The sequence below is a fragment of the Strigops habroptila genome, chromosome 8, assembly GCF_004027225.2.
Source record: "Strigops habroptila isolate Jane chromosome 8, bStrHab1.2.pri, whole genome shotgun sequence".
NCBI classification, from domain to species: domain Eukaryota; kingdom Metazoa; phylum Chordata; class Aves; order Psittaciformes; family Psittacidae; genus Strigops; species Strigops habroptila.
Window position 1 is genome coordinate 38,422,702 of NC_044284.2, and position 16,936 is coordinate 38,439,637.

The 16,936-nt window shown below is 39.0% G+C and overlaps 1 protein-coding gene across 8 annotated transcripts in view; it reads right to left on the reverse strand.

Moving 5' to 3' along the window:
* HMCN1 (hemicentin 1) overlaps positions 1 to 16,936 on the reverse strand; it is a 191,877-nt gene that overhangs the window by 18,378 nt on the left and 156,563 nt on the right. For all 8 annotated transcript variants that reach the window (XR_003992472.1, XR_003992473.1, XM_030493507.1 and 5 more), the window contains exons 72-91: positions 14,048 to 14,189; positions 12,799 to 12,943; positions 11,791 to 11,918; positions 11,260 to 11,416; positions 10,965 to 11,086; positions 10,599 to 10,763; positions 10,282 to 10,389; positions 9,761 to 9,898; positions 9,474 to 9,608; positions 8,932 to 9,201; positions 8,388 to 8,578; positions 7,820 to 8,033; positions 7,110 to 7,244; positions 6,419 to 6,609; positions 5,418 to 5,499; positions 4,339 to 4,608; positions 3,344 to 3,514; positions 2,968 to 3,138; positions 1,893 to 2,063; positions 490 to 660 (exon numbers count right to left, since the gene is read on the reverse strand). Coding sequence is in view for 6 of the 8 variants with exons in the window: in XM_030493507.1 (XP_030349367.1) it covers positions 490 to 660; positions 1,893 to 2,063; positions 2,968 to 3,138; positions 3,344 to 3,514; positions 4,339 to 4,608; positions 5,418 to 5,499; positions 6,419 to 6,609; positions 7,110 to 7,244; positions 7,820 to 8,033; positions 8,388 to 8,578; positions 8,932 to 9,201; positions 9,474 to 9,608; positions 9,761 to 9,898; positions 10,282 to 10,389; positions 10,599 to 10,763; positions 10,965 to 11,086; positions 11,260 to 11,416; positions 11,791 to 11,918; positions 12,799 to 12,943; positions 14,048 to 14,189 (3,277 nt within the window). In the remaining 2 variants the exon portion in view is untranslated. The remainder of the gene's footprint in view (positions 1 to 489; positions 661 to 1,892; positions 2,064 to 2,967; positions 3,139 to 3,343; positions 3,515 to 4,338; positions 4,609 to 5,417; positions 5,500 to 6,418; positions 6,610 to 7,109; positions 7,245 to 7,819; positions 8,034 to 8,387; positions 8,579 to 8,931; positions 9,202 to 9,473; positions 9,609 to 9,760; positions 9,899 to 10,281; positions 10,390 to 10,598; positions 10,764 to 10,964; positions 11,087 to 11,259; positions 11,417 to 11,790; positions 11,919 to 12,798; positions 12,944 to 14,047; positions 14,190 to 16,936) is intronic.

Sequence of the window (16,936 nt, forward strand, 5' to 3'; positions counted from 1 at the left end):
AAGAGTAACTTGTTCATATATTTTCCCAAAATAAAAATAAAAGAGGTTAAAGATCTAAGAAAGTTACCTTGTCCAGCAGTCAGTGATTTCTCAGAGTAACTCCAGAACATCGTTGTTTGTAGGAAAGTGTGCAGCATATATTATTAACTGAGTCACTACATTCTACTGTGAGATACAAAGAAATTCACTTTGCAGTACTTTCTGACCAGAGAGTTGTCACTTTAGAGAGGTGCGCAACATCTGACAGTCTAGCAGGACCTTATGGGCCAGCAGCTACTTGTTGTCCTCCTAATAGTTAAGTTTGAAGTGTCCCAGTCATACTAAGTAATGAGGAGATGCTTTCACTCTTGCCAGGTAGCTAATACCGCTTGCCTGTGTTCAGACCCTCCTGATTTTTGTGGGAGTTTGTGATTTGTGGAGGGCTTTGTTCCTCTCATGCACACATATAAACCCAGTGAGCGGATAAGCAGCCTAATCCAAAGCACTTACTCGGACAAAGATCACTGTTGCAAAAATCAATTTGTATGTCATTTCCTTCACATTTGTGGCCCCCAAACTGTGGGGCTGGGTCTGAGCAGTGGCGCGTTCTCTGCCTGCTGCCTCCTCCACAGGACACGGTGCAGGCACTCCAGCTGCTCCACGTGGCCCACTTCCCATCCACTGGTAAGAAAGGCATAGCACGGTACAGTTAGTGCCTCCGACATTAGAAATAACAAAGTAAATCAGAGCTACATCAGGGTAAAACTGATGTAGGATGTTACTGACTCTCTTTCTAGAACATCTCAGCTACAGAAGGATTTCCAGGAGTAAAGCTGGAGAAAGGTATGACCTGTCTTTTGAATAACCTATAAGCCTGACCAGAATCATGGTCAGGGATCACTCAGCCCTCAAACTTAGACACTCTCCCATTTTTAGGTATCTGTAAGCAAGCTGAACCATATACAAAGTAGTACCTGAAATTACCACACTGGGCTGGCACAAGTGTTACCCCAAAGTCCCAGCCTTCACTTGTGCACCCTTGTCTGGTTGCAGCTGCACTGTCTTAAGATGTAACCCTTCTCCTTCCTAACCAACCTTTCATCTACTGGCTCAGCTGTTTGTAGGGCTTATTACTAAATTGTCTCTCATAAGTCAGGTCTAAGCAGCTGAGTAGTAGGGTCTTTGATCTCCCAAAACATGGTGGCACAAACTGTTACAGCTACATCTGTGTGAGCACTTGAGTTGTTGGCTGAGAACAGGCCAATTAGTCGCAAACTAGCTGTAAGCAGTAACATCCCTCAAGCAGCAACATGTGGAGCAGGGTAAATGTGCAACATCAAACCCTCAGTTGCTTGACTACCACAAGGTCAGTATTCTCTTCTACCCGTTGATAGTGGGGACTCGGCATAGGATCTGGAATGTGCAAAATGGAGCACGAAGCCAGAAGGATCTAGTCTGAACTGCTGTGCATTCCACTTAATGAAATTTCCCTCTCATTATCCCTGCGGCCAAATACAGATGTTGTATTTCAAAACTATGAGTTTTTCTATTTGGTCACGAAGGACTCGTTGAAAAGTGGAAGAACAGGATAAATGAATAACAGAACCTAGGAAAATTTTTAAAAATAAATGTTTAGGAAACCTGTAATTTAACTGCCAAGGTTTTAAAATGCAGCTTTTGCACAGTCACAGGGTAAGGGAAGAGAGACAAGGACAGGGGAAGAAATCCCATATGTTAGGTCTATAGTGGGATGCTAAAGATAGTGGCAGGGACCAGCGAAAATAAAAGGCTTAAATGGAACTTTTTCAGGGACTGCACTTTCAGAACTGGAAAGCTTTCAATATAAATTCAGTAGAATTTGGAGAGGTAATTACAAGTTTCTCATTGTTCCCTTTGTGTCCGACACATCTTACCTGGGCAGCGTCTCTTGCTGCAAACCTGCATCTGTGCATCAGATCCCTCACAGTATGATCCATCGTGTGAAGGAGGAGGGTTACTGCAGAGCCTCAGTCGTGTCTGAGTACCTTTCCCACAAGTAGCACTGCAAGGACCCCATGGCAGCCAGGAGCTCCACTCACCATCAACTGAAAAAGGCAGCATGGCTATAAAACTGTTGAAACTATACAGCTGCTTTAACTTGAAATTACAGCTTCACAGCCTAAGGCAAAAAGCTGTGCTGTTTAATATCAATAAAGTGAAATACCCTGAATAAGGCCTTGAAAAGGCCATTGCCTTGATCTTGAATACTTGATCAAATCCAGTGTTTTCATAAGTTACCTGACTCTGACTGTCCTGTGCTAGGCTGAAGGTCTCAGCAGGGGAAGGGCCATGCTAGCTAAAAACTGGCACACAGCTTCAGTGACTACCAGTTAGCGGGAGGCAAGATCTAGAGAAATGAATCTTAGGCTGATGGATGGACATTTGGCATCGTGGTGGTAGCAGAGCCAGGAAAAATCAAGACAGGAAAGAAACGTGAATATTCAGCTAGTTAGGAGAAAAATGTGGCTGAAAATTAAAGCAACAGGGGGAAACACACAGATAATGTCTTAAACTAGCATGATTTACATGGTTTTTTAATAGTTGTTTGGGTGGGGTTTGGTTTTTTTTTTCATTTTAACTGGCTTTGCAGAATATGTTCAGGGTCATGAGTTTACTCTGTGAGAACATGGGTAACAAGTACTGGAAAACAACAAAACAAAAAAAAATCAACTTTTTTTTGGGGGAAGAGGGGAAATGCTGAGAATACTCCTTGCGCTTACTTTTGCGACTTCTGTTTCCAAGAACTAGTGCCATTCAATAAATTACAAACAATGGTAAAACAAAAAAACCAAACCAAACCAAACAAAAAAAAAAAAAGGGGGGAGCTTAATTCTTTTATAATTTAATAATTTTGAATAAGCTGTAAGAATTTGGGTTTGGAGAAAAAAAAGAAAGAAATCTATATGGGAAGCCCCTTGTGCAGCTACTTTTAAACCACTCTTCTCTTACCTGGGCAAGGCCTAATATTACACATGACTGAATCCACAGCACTGCCATCACAGGGCTTCCCGCCATGCTGAGTTGGTGGGTTACTGCAGGTTCTGGTTCTGGTCCTGTTACCTTGTCCACAGCTCTTTGAACACTCTTCCCATAGCCCCCACTCCGACCAGTTGCCATCCACTAAGAAACAGAAACCCCCACAGTTTTAATTAAAAATTATTTCTCCATTATTTATTGACATTTCCTCTTCCTTTCCACAAAAGAAAAAATTAATTCCAACTTCTTAGAAAAATTAACCTGTCATGAAGATCTGTGGTGATAATGGTTCACTATTAGGGCACTTAACATAAGGCACATTAAAAGTATCAATTCACTAAACAAATACCTGGACATGGCTTGTTGTGGCAGCTGCGTACGTCTGTATCAGGCCCCTCACACCTCTTCCCACCATTTGCTGGAAGAGGGTTGTTGCATTGACGGACTCGCTCCTGAACACCTTGACCACAAGTTACACTGCAAGCTCGCCATTCAAGCCAATTGGAAAATCCACCATGCACTGCAATGGGAAAATGATACTCTGTATCGTGCTTGTGCTTATAACTCTCTTAGATGGATAGAGCAAAATGAAAAGTACACTTCATAAACCATTACTTGGAAATCCAACTCACTTCCCATCTTCATAACTACAGAAATATCTTACTACAGTTCTGGAGAATACTTCAGCGGCTCTGAAATAGTTATTGCTTATGCTCATAAAGGGTTTTTTTGGGGGGGACTATGAAGTTATGCTATGTGTTCTGAGGATGGTATCTAGCTCAAGATTCTTTCATTATTATTTATGTCTCACTCCATGCTCATCAGTCTCACACAGCTGGATGAATATAATGGAACAAATTTTCATGAAACAAAACCCCACTGACATCTCAGACTAGGCTTAACATATCTTTCATGCTTATATGAAAGGTAAGATTAAATATCCATAGAATATGGATAAGATAAAATCTTGATCATATATTATCTCAATTAATGCTGTAATCTACCAGTTTGGCAGTCACTATCCTATCCTCAAGAGGGACTTTTTATAAGAGCATGTAGTGATCGGGCAAGGGGGAATGGCTTTAAGATGAAAGAGGGTGTATTTAGATCAGATATTAGGAAGAAATTCTTTAATGTGAGGGTGGTGAGACATTGGAACAGGTTGCCCAAGGAAACTGTGGATGCCCCACCCCTGGGAGCGTGCAAGGCCAGGTTGGACGGGGCTTGAAGCAAACTGGTCTAGTGGAAGGTGACCCTGCCCAATGGCAGCAGTTTGGAAATAGGTGATCTTTAAGGTCCCTTCCAACACAAACCAGTCTATGATTTCATATTTTGTGCACCTACCCTGGACAGTCAGTGGTACTCTAACAAGAACAGATCCCATTAGATTCCTTGCTACACAGTCATATTCAGAAGTATCTTCCTTCTCTGCTGCAACAATACGCAAGGAGCCATTGGACAGGACAGTCACTCTCTCATTGCTCACAACTGGGTGGCCTTGGCGCGACCATTTGATGATTGGAGAAGGCTCCCCATTTGCCTGGCAGTTCAGCATTGCTGTGGCACCGGCTTCTATAACTGTCTCTACAGGTTCAACAGTGATGACTGGAGGACCTGAAAGAGGAGGGCTTCTTTAGGCAATAGCACGTGGTTACTCTTTGTTGTTGTTGTAATGAATATTGAAGTTCTGGTCAGAATGAGGGCAAAAAAATCTGATGTCAGTTTACTTTAGCTAAAATGATTATTGTTGATCTTTCACTGTCAAAATATATGCAAGTAAAAATGATGGTAACAGGCTATTCTTAATATGAAGGAATCTGAGGACCAAAGCTGTGGTTGAGGCCCGACTATATGAGCATATACAGTCATCTTTATTGCTAAATGTGTTGCTTTTCATAAAACCTGTAGGAAGATGCACTTAATTATGTCCAGAGACGCTGAGACATAAGTAACAGATCAACAATGCTTGAGGTTACAATAGAAAAGGGATGTTCAGAAATTCTACCACTGGTGAAAAAATAATTCTAAAATATTCTTTCTGCCAGAAATAAAATATTGACAGTGAAAGCTGAGATTCATGTCATGTAACTTTCTTAATTTGAAAGTTAAAAGTCTAATTTATCCAGTCCTATAGTCATCCTCTCTAGTCAACTAAGAGAAACAGGCCCTTTCAGAAGGTGTTTCACCCTACTCTAAGGTGGTTTCTAAGATGAGGTTGAACCATCCTCTACATGCTTCTCTTCTTTGACCTCAATCACTGGCTTAAACTAGACTCTAAACATATTAATGATGAAAGATGAGATGAATCTTAACCGACAGTGCAGTGCCCAACCTTCAAAACTTGAATGGGAGCTGCATCCACCTATCCAAAGGTGGGTATCGCTCCAATCTAGTGAAATTAAACTTATCACTCTGAGTCTTACTCTGAAGCGTTAGCATCAGACTGCGTTCCACCACACCAGCATCGTTGGTAGCCACACACTTGTAGTCACCAGCATCTTCATTCTAAAGAACAGAAAACAAACACTCAACATGTTTGTGTAATGATGGTTTCTGTTTACAGTGCACATCCTGTAAGTGAATTTTCTGCAACGCAATCTGGCATGCCCTGGATCTTGAGAGGAATGTTCTTAGGTTCTAGAGTATCTCAAGATTTTGCCTTTTTTATTAAGTTAATAGTGTGGATTATTTTTATTATTTCATTTTTTATTTCCTTCAACTCCTTAATGCTGAGGATTTTTTTTTTTTTTTTTTTTAATGAAAACTCAAGTTGCTGTTTAAATGACATTTAAATGAGTGTGTAACAAAGAATCTAATGGGATCTGTTCTTGTTAGATTGGGTATTAGGAAGAAATTATTTACTGTGAGGGTGGCAAGACTGGCACATGTTGCCAAGAGAAGTTGTGGATGTCCCCTCTCTGGAAGTATTCAAGGCTAGGTTGGATGGAGCTTTGAGCAACCTGATCTAGTGGAAGGTGTCCATGCCTGTTGTTTTTCACTCTATTTCAAACTGCAGACATGAGTTTATGGGGAAAACAACATGTCTTGCAATTTATATTAGGAATTTAGATGCCAAAAGATACGACATGGAGAACACAACCGATTTTCAGCTGACCTGTTGTAGAACCCAGGCTCTTTTAAGGTCAAAAGTAAAAGTCCCATTTAGTTGGGTACAATTTCACACACCAATGATTAATATGTAGATTCAATCCTTCTGACAATTCAAGAAAATGATAGCCCCTTGGGGTTTTTTTAACAGAATAATTTGAGTCTAATTCTAGTCTGAATTCAAACAACATTTGTTAAAGGTAAAAGCAAAAGTGCATTAAACATCAAGCCTCAGACTTTCAAAATAACATGATCTGGAATACCTTTATTAATCAAGTAAAAGGCAGAAACACATTGTAACAGACCAGTGACTCACTACAGTGCCGTAGATAGCGAGAGAACCATTGTTAAGCTGTCGGATCCTATTGCTAATCTTTATGCTAACTCCTTTTTTGCTCCACTGGATGGTTGGAGGTGGATCTCCTCTGACTTCACAATTCAACATAGCATTGCCTCCCAAGGGCTCAATTCGGCTAGAGTGGTAATCCCCTTTGAAAACTGGAGGCTCTGAGAAAACAAGTAATGGCAAATAAGTAGCAGAGTCAAAATAAAATGCCCTTAATAGTATTGCTGGTAGGGATCATTCATCTCTGACTTTCTGAAGTATGAATTTCAAACTGTTTCAATTTTTCCCATTTAGCCATAGACAAGGTACCAAATACTAGGACTAATGGTTTTAAACTGAAAGAGGATAAATTTAGATTAGCTGTTAGGAAGAAGTTCTTTACTGTGAGGGTGGCAAGAATGGTACATGTTGCCAAGAGAGGTTGTGAATGCCCCCTCCCTGGAAGTATTCAAGGCCAGGTTGGATGGAGCTTTGAGCAACCTGGTCTAGTGGAAAGTGCCCCTGCCCTGTAGTGGAAGATGTCCCATATACCTGTAGGAGTGTGGAACTAGATGATCTTTAAGGTCCCTTCCAACCCAAACCATTCTATGATTCTACTATCAAAACAGATCGCTGTGTGAAACTGTCTAACAGTGACCACAACTACTGATATTTTACATACCTTTGACATACACAAAACCAATAGCTTTGATTGAGCCAACTGTGTTTTCTGCTGTGCAGACATAGGTACCAGAGTCATCTTTAGACACTCTTTCGATAACAAGTTCACTTTGTCCATTTACATCATCATATTGTGCTGAAGGGAGAATACACAGCAAAGGGTTACTCCAAGGATTTTAAATGTGTACATTTCAGTGACTGGTATGTTGTAAGACTGTTTGAATTACAGTGCTATTCAGCAACACGGCTCAATGGCATTGTGCCATTTCAATTCTGAGACACCTCAAAAATGCACAGAAATGTCACTGCTATGACATTTACCCACATGCCTGTATGCATGTAAGTTTTCCCTTAATTTCAAGTTTTGGGCATCTGCATTCTATGAACTGCTGAGGTTTTCTTCAAATTTAACAGAAATGGTATTAGTTGTTGGATGCTGAATAAATATCATCAGATACAGAATGTTCTTAACATGTTACATGATCGGTTACAGAGGAGGAACACTTTCTTCATTATCTTCCTTACAGCTTTGTCTCAAATGCAATTTAATTACATGATTGCACGATACTGAAGATATTCCTCACACGATCATTGCCTGTCAAGTTTGTTCCCTCTAGATTATTTTTCTTCCTTATCCTAAAACAATTGAAATGCTGCGTGGGGGAAAACAACTGCAGAGTGGAATGGCCGGTAAAACCCTTTGTCACCCACCTGCAATGATGTTATTGTTAAAGGTCCATGTTATATTGGGTACAGGTATCCCAGTTGCTTTGCAAGTTAGTCTGAGCTGTTCTCCTTTAGTCAAAGCTACATCTGCAGGCAGTTCAGTAAAAGCTGGAAGTACATGAACTATCAGGGTGACAGTGTGTGTGTCTTCTCCAGCAGCATTGTTCGCAATACAAGTGTAACTGCCAGAATCTTCAGGCTGAAAGAAAGCACGTTGGGGAAATTTCAACTATGATATATCCTACACAATGCTACCACTTGTAACAATAAGAGAATCTCAAAAGGTTTGGAACAAGCATTCAGCAGAAATGCTCATCTGAACTCTTTCACTTCCTCTAAAATTGAAAGATGATCTTCTTTCTGCCCTTCCTTATCACTATAATTTCTTCACAGATTTTACTCTACAGTGGAAAATTAAACGTTTACTTTGAAACATTAAGAACAAGAAAAAAAATAAAACAGAGATTAATCCAAAAGTGGGTGTACAGGAAGAGAAACAGAGTCTTACTATTGCCAAACCTGTTGAGGCATAGCTTAGATTCAGGAAACTTACAACAACACTGTCCAAAATGAGGTCTCCATCTGGCACAGCCCGATATTTTCCGACTGTCTCTGTTAAAAGTGTATTGTCCTTCTTCCAGTTTATTGTTGGTGTTGGAATCCCATCAGCCACACAGGATAGAACAGCCTGGGAGTCCTCTGTGACTGTGTACTGAGCATCCGTCCTGCGAATCTTGGGTGGAACTATGAGAAGGTATATTAAAAAGATTTATTGTTATGTATTATCCAAGCACTACTGTAAAAGCATACTATACTGCACTGAATACCTGAAACCATTGTCTGGATCTTCTTTATTGTTTTTAGTCCGTATCAATGACCACCATTAAGGAAAATGGAGAAATGTGTGAACCACTTGTAACAGAAGTATAAACTGAGAGAAATATAAAGTTCTTCCTAAATTCAAGCAACTATAACCCAGTAAAACTCACCCTTTAAGTAGTACAATTCTCCTGAGCTTCTCCCTTACATCCTAGCTCCTTACCCTCTGTAGGTTTATGCTGTGATAATGCATGATGTTTCCATACAGTCCCACTTACTGTGTACAGTGAGCTCCATGCTAGAAGTGCTGGACCCTGCCAGGTTTGCCGCTATGCATGTGTAAAGGCCAGTGTCACCAGGCTGTACAAACACAATCTGAAGAGCACCAGAACTAAGAATTCTTCTTCTAATGGACTCTGTTATTTGCTGTCCATCTTTATGCCAACTGATCTCTGGCGCAGGGTAGCCTTCAGCTTCACACTGCAGAGTGACAGATTGATCAACAGGAACAATATATTCCTTGAGGTGGGGCTTAATAACAGGAGGAACTGAAAAGAAAAAGGAAAATTTTTAAAAAACTTAGATGTTGTAAGAAGCATGGAATGCTTCAGTTCTTAGTGAAAATAATCCTAAAAGAATATCTTGATCCTAAAGTAGACGGACAACTAAAGGGGAATAAGCCTCCTGGGCTTTATTCAGTGTCATCAGATAGGAAAGCATTAAGTCCATTTCTATTGCTCAGAATTGTGCTTCGACTAACAGAAAGCATACACAGATTTCTTGTTTGTAAATCACTACAAGAATTTAAAAGATGGTTTACCTTGAACTTTCAGTTTGACCTTCCCCAGAGCAGTGCCAGCTGGATTTTGAGCAACACACATGTAAGTGCCAGCATCTTCAATAGTTGACTTTGCAATCTGTAAACTGCCACTTGGAAGAACCCTATAACTGTTTCCTAAAACAAATACAAGCACAGTATGAAATTTTTGGGTTGTTTTTCTTGATTTGTTTTTAAATGAATAGGTTCCTTATATCTAAGTTTGAACACTCAGAAAAGAGAAAACAAGGTTCTGAGTTACAGCAAGTAGGCTGAAGTTAAGAGGTTACCTGTTGTGATTATATTGATGCCCTCCTTTTGCCATGTTATTATGGGTCGAGGTGTACCTGCCGCTTCACATGGTAGCAGAATGGGATTGTTCACAATGACATCCAGTGCACCTGGCTGGGTTTGGATAACTGGTGGCTCTGTGGAATGAAATTAAAAGGAAAATTCAGGAGATACTAAAATTGCATAATCTGAGAGTCTGAGAAGGTATATAATACAGCCTTACTTCTTGCAATTTGCCATCACAGATACATTTTAACTTACCAAAAAGCAAAGAAACAAAAATCTTACAAAAATAAAATAGCACAGCATGGACTGGGAGACTCTATCCAAGGTACCAGAGTTGTAACATGCAGAGTAGTGACTTTGCGAAGAATCACTGCATCTACAAGACAATTTGGCTGAGCAAGACACTATTTGTGACAGTCCATTCTGGCCTCATCATTATTCTGCAGCATATGTATGTGCTAAATGGGCAGCATTTCCTTACAGAATGCATTTTCTCTTCAGCTTCCCATCTTACCCTGAATGTGAAGAGTAACATGTCTGTGAGCTGAGCCAGCTGCATTCCGGGCCACACAGGTGTACCGTCCCGCATGTGCTAGCTGAGCAGCAGGTATTTCAATTGCACCTGCAGCAAAGAGGGTGTATTACAACATACAGCAGTATCCCACAGGAGAGTTTCACTGTGAATACAGCATCCATCTTAAGAGGTCTGCATTTTTATTCTAAGAAATTGGAGAGGGATTGTTTGCATTTCTTTAATTCATTATTTCTAGATGTGCACTACTGCACCCTTTCACTAATTTTCTGTAGCTGAGCTCCAGCCACTCACAGTACCTGAAGAGAGAATTCTGTAGCCATCTCCTCTGGGAGGCAACTTTATGCCATTTTTGGTCCACTGAACTGAGGGGACAGGAACCCCTGATGCAGTGCAGGAAATCACTACTGGAGATAGCTTTGTCATCAAAAGGTCTGTGGCTTCATCTGCTATGGATGGGGGCACTAAAAATGAAGATCAGTGTAAAGGTTACTTGCCCATTTTCATTTTTATGAATTCTCGAAAATAACTTCTATTTCTTGGGAATACTAGAGACTTATGATATCAGTATCAGGAGAGAATGCTATGAAAATTTCATCTCAGCATTGAAATGCCCCAAAGAAATTCTGGATGCCATAGAGGTGTAACAGCAATATCCCCTCTACCTTGAACAGTGAGCTCAACTGCTCTTTGATCTTCTCCTGCATCATTTGACACAGAGCACTCATAGACAGCAGTGTCATCCACAGTGGGAGAAATGATTACTAAGGAACCTGAAGATAGAAGTCTGAACAAAGAAAAGAGAAGAAAGTAAAAGATATTGAAATATTTCTTCTCACGTAATCAGACCACTGACTTTGCTGGTTATGTAAGATTACATTGAAGAATGGCTAGATTTTTAAAGTGTCAAAATCATCCCTGAAAACTTTAAACCCATAGTGAAAAGAAAACATCTCTCACCTGTAAGTATTCTGGTTCTGGTCAACACTAAGCAGATGCCCATTCTTTTTCCAGCTAATTTCTGGTCTTGGAATTCCAGTGGTTTCACAAGGCAAAATGGTCTGCACATTTACAGTAACTGTAATATTCGTGTGTCCAGGAGCAATAGTCGGAGGAACTAAGGACAAACAAAGCCTAATTATTCAGAATAATTCTATATGTATACCCACAGACCCCTCTCATACCTATATATAGAGAGCTGAACTGCCAAATACATTTGCTTGATTTTTATAAAGAGTGATAGTAGTAAACTTCCTAAACATACAGCATGGGATGTGTCAAGTCTTTCTATTTCTAGTGCACAAGGAGTAAATATTTTCTTTTCATGAACATTTGGGTTGTATTCCTATGGCCGCACATGTCTTTTTTTTTTTATTTTTTTAACCACAGCAGCTATAAAGGGGCTAAACTTCAAATATGATCTGGCAGAACAAGGACAATGATGTAACTGGACTTCAAGCACATATACATATCTAAACCCAAAACTTCTACCAAGAACTTGCAGATCAATCCGTTTGCGTTCAGTGCCAGCTGTATTGGTTGCCATACACACATATCTTCCTGTGTCAGTAACATGTGCTGAGTGGATGTGTAGAGATCCATCCTCTAACATGGAATATCTGAAATAAAACCATATATTTTTTTTCTACTATCCAATCAACAGAACCATAGGTTATCTTGGTAGTGCAGAGGGAAAACATGACTGTGTGCACACAACAAATAGCCTAGACACGTGGTGTCTTAATTCGGACATATAGAGTTTTCTCAGTTATTGCACTTATTCTGACTTCATTTTTCCCAGCACATCTATTTTCCAGAGAAATTATGAAATTTAACTGACATAGTGATTCCATATAAATGATGCCAGATTTGCAGAAAATATCCAAATGACCTTCTTTATGGTTTCTCATTTAGCCTTAAAAAAATGCCTGATTAATGATTGTACTTCTTTTTTCTTTGAAATATATATGAATTCTTTAGCATTTGCTCAGTTCTAGAAAATCCCAACTACTTCCCTGTAGAACAATCAGAAGATGGAAACTATTCACTATAATGACAGTTGATACTGCAACAGATATAGAAAGTTTTATATATTAGAAGCTACAGTTCACATTCAAGTAGCTTCAGTCTGCATGAAATTGCTTGGCTTCATCCTAAAACTCCATATAATAATAATAGTAGTAATAATAATAACAACAACAATAATAAAATTTTTCACATTTACTGTTCAAAATCTTCAGTGTCAAGAATTATTATTATATTTGGTTGTCAAAGAAGTTTTTTTTCCTGCTTAGCAATAAACGGATGAAACCTCTTTATATTACTGCTTCTATCACCATATTTTCCACATTTGTGTCTATTTGAGCTCATAGTACAAATATTAGTTCTAATTTGTGAAAACAAAACTAATGTACAAGTCACAGATGTCTAGTGAATCTTTCTGTAGTTAATACATTCTAAAACCAATTAATAATATTTATGCTGATTTCTGGACAATACCTTGTATTGTTTACAGTAAAAATAGCCCCATCCTTCCTCCATGTAATTCTTGGGGTTGGTACTCCTTCTGCAACACACTCCAGAATGGCAGAAGCATTTATATGCACAACAGCAGTCTGAGGACTGCTTCGGATTGTAGGAGCCACTGTAAAGGCAAAAATTGCTCATTATCTAAAGAAAAAAACTTCGTGCTGCAATGATTGACCCTAACACATGAAAATAGATGTAGTAGCAGGTATGGGGATCACTGCAAAGACAAAAACAAGTTTCTTACCGTTTTGTGTAGTGCACCATAATTGCCATGATGCAGCAAGGAATGAAAAACAAAGTTTGTCTGAAATGCATTCTAAAGATCTTTGCAAATTACTTCAAAGGATATCATACAGCTAAAACAGTAAAAGCGCTCAGCATATTTGGTTCAGCAAAATAAGGCTGTGGTGATATACTTTCTTCCTTATTTTAAATTAAGGAGAAAAAGTATTTTAACTGGACCAGTAAGAACAGTCATTAAGGGGCACAATGTAATGCAGGTACATATGACTGGGCTATGAAGTGAACAGAAATAGGAAAAAAGTTTCATATCATCACCCAAGTGCGAGAATAGGATAGTCTCTCATTAGACTAGAGGTGAGAAAATACACAGGTTTAAAATGAAACTCAGGCCTATGGTAATACAGGACAAGCATCTAGATGCATCGAACCCTTCAAGCCTTATCTTCTTACTATCTCCAGCTCACAGGTGCAGAGAAGAAGCCACAGTTTTCAAGTAACTTGCAAAACTGGTGGCCAAGCCAGCTATGAAACCTAGTCCCCTAGGTGCTAGCCAAGTTCTTCTTTCAGAGAACTTGAAGTTCTCTGAATTTGTCCAAGAATATTTGTCCAATTCTTCTCTGAATTTATTCAAGAATATTTCTCAGTCCTGCATCTGGGCATTCATTCTGGGTATATCCTGACTATTTATCAGAATGATGGCTAGATGCAGAGCACCCTTCATTAGCAGGTAGCACAAACAGATGGACCACCAGTGAGCCATGGTGAGTCCCCAACATGTCCTTTAGTGTGGGGGACAACTGTGGACTCAGACGGTGGCACACACAAGGTAATACACATGGTGCCACAGTTCAGACTCAGCCTAAGTGGCCAACGGTTGGTTAGAAAAGGACTATTAATGCTTCTTTCTTGCTGTATTAACTCCTGCAGAAATACCATGCAAAGATCAAAATGCACAAGACTGGATCCATGATTTTACCATGTACTGTTAGCACGAACTCCCTGGTCACTTTTCCTGCGATATTGCTTGCTACACATGTATAGCTTCCTGTATCACTGAGGTCAGCATTATTGATCTGCAGGTATCGTCCATTGGATAGGATTCGAACTCGAGGAGTTCCCTAAGGGAAAAGAGAGAGTTTGACAAATTTAACTTTACTATTCTTCTCTTTATGAATATAGAATGTGCTTTTGTTGCAGAGTAATAAAAGCCACAAAAGAAGGCCAAAGATAAACCAGGGACTGAACTTATTGCTGGCTTAACGTTGTTTACATCTGTGAAGGTAATAGGGTAAACAAAGTTTGTAAAAATTATCATTGTGTAATGATTCTCCCTTGAAACCCCTACTGAGACTTGTGCCTGAATAAGAGAGCTTTTTCAGGTTACACAGCCAAAGGGCTTTTGAGATTTTATAGAAAGGGGCAGCTAATAGCACACGATGATTTACTTTTTTTTTTTAAATCCATGCACACTACAGGCAGAAGAAATAAAAGTTTCTTTACACTGTTCTTCAAACACCACAGTCTTGATCAGGTGGGAGCAGGCACAAACTTAGCTACTAAGTTTACTAGGCGGCATTTCCAAATATGAGGATACCATTCCTTTCAGCTCTACAATGACTCTACAGCACCTGCTAGGTAAAACATTTGAACTCAAGGCATTTTTACTACAACCTATCTGGGTCATATATGCATGAATAACTGATGATAATATCAACTACAAGTGTTCAAGAACTTAACTGTATGTAAAAATGTAGAAAAAGAACAGAAACTCAAACTTTTCCAGTATGTGCTACCCACACTTCGGATGAAGTTGAAAGCTGACATTCCCATCTACTCTTTTGGTTAGAAGATCTGAGCATAGCAACTACATCAGATAGGTGAAACGCTTCTGGTTCTGCACTTCTCTGCACTAGTACCATAGTACCCTGGTCTCATACTAGGCATCAAATCAAAGTCAATATCAAATGCAGAATAACCAGCAGTGCTAGAGCCACAGGTGAAATGATATACCACCAGAGTATAGACAGTCAGATTTTGGGTAATAACAGGTATTTCCTGTTGAATAAACAGCTTATGCTATGGTTTCTAAACACAGCAGCATATAGATGACAAAGGACAGGTGATGAAGCTATCACATAGTCCTTACATTCTACTCAAGGCATATCAGAAAAAACATCTTTGAAAGAATACAGATTCAGCAATTCTTCTAAGTGTTTAAATGAAGCCAGATTAGGTCAAGATGCTCCTACCTACTTCTTAACACTCAGTGTGAATTTCCATATCAGAGAAGAGAACAAGGGCTCCAAAGCTACTAGAAGCTAGATCTTTCTATAGTTGTGCTACCAAAAATGGTGATGCTTTACAATTACACCATTAAGCATACAGAGATCTAAATTAGACCTCAAAATTTGCACAGTGGAAGATAACAAAACCAGGAGGAATTACACCCTCTGCCACAAGGCTGCATTGCAAAAAGCAGTGATGGCTTAGACTGAAATAAGACCGCAGCCTGAGAACCTTTCTCCAATCCTCTCGTCATTGTGAAACCTCAATTTTTCCAAGATAAGGAGGAGGATATGTCACAGAGCACCTCTTTCCATGCCCAAGGAGAGCTCTTTCCCAGCTGCTTAGTATTAGTAGGCTATTACATTACTTCAAAGTTGAGAAAGCAACCAGGCATTCAGGAAGACACTAATGTTTTTCTGATATCTAGACTATATATTTACATAAGCTAAGCTGAAGAATTAAAAAGATGGATGGTAGGAAACACAATAAATCTAATTCTGCTACTTAACATACACATGACAAATAAAGAGTACTATGTCTGAAATAAATTTATAACTTAAATTTAATGCTGGTTTAAAGATATCTCTAGAGATTGAAATCCCCTACTCTATTTAAATCAAAGGTACGGGATTGACTATACCACACAACCAAGATGCCTCAGCCCTCATATACTGACATATATGTTCTCATGAGGCAAGAGAACTAATATTACAAAAGTTAATCCGCAGGTTATCAGCTGAGTACCTATGTCTATCATAATGTTCCTCAATTGCTCTGCTACAAATTTTTACCATAAAACGGTGGCTTCTTTTCATGCTTTATTTTTGTCAAGCACTGCTGTTAAAACACAAGCTTTCCTTGAAAGACTGAGGAGAAATTATTCACATTCTGAACTTCCAAACCTTGTTCAACCTTGCTTTAATTAAAAAAAATATTTAAAAATCACTATCCAATTAACTATTTAGCCATTCAGAAAAAGAGTGTTTAAGTTAATCTTGTTTCTAGCTTGTTTGTGTGCTACATTCAAGATAACATTCCCCAGCAGCACTTAGTAAGACATAATCGCCCACCATATTCTTATTTCTTCCACTAATACTTCATTCTTCTAAATCTACAATAAAGAGTCTGAAGAATGATATGTCAGAAGGAAAGCAAAGAAGAACAACTTTGGGTGAAGACTACTGATGGATTACAGTTAAGGGAGACACGATTAATAAGCTGAATTTGTTTCCTCTTTATTAATGAACAAAGAGCAATTGAGGGAAAATTATCAATAAAGTTTAATTGATAACTGGACTTAAATTGTTCAGTTGGAAACCACCTGGTTTTTGAGTAATTTCAAGGAAAAGGATGGGAAGTAAAAATTTTTTTCTGTATAAACCATCCTCATCTTGCTATTTTTCTCTCAACCAGCAAAGACTTGATGCTTTAACATGGAATTCTGAGTGAAAAAGATGCATTTGATGAAAAATTATGGTGATTAGCAACCCACTTTCTTTTCTTTTTTTCCGGTGTAAGTTGTTTAAATTCCTTTCTAAAAACTACTAGAATATGAGGATGCATAATATACCCAAAGGAA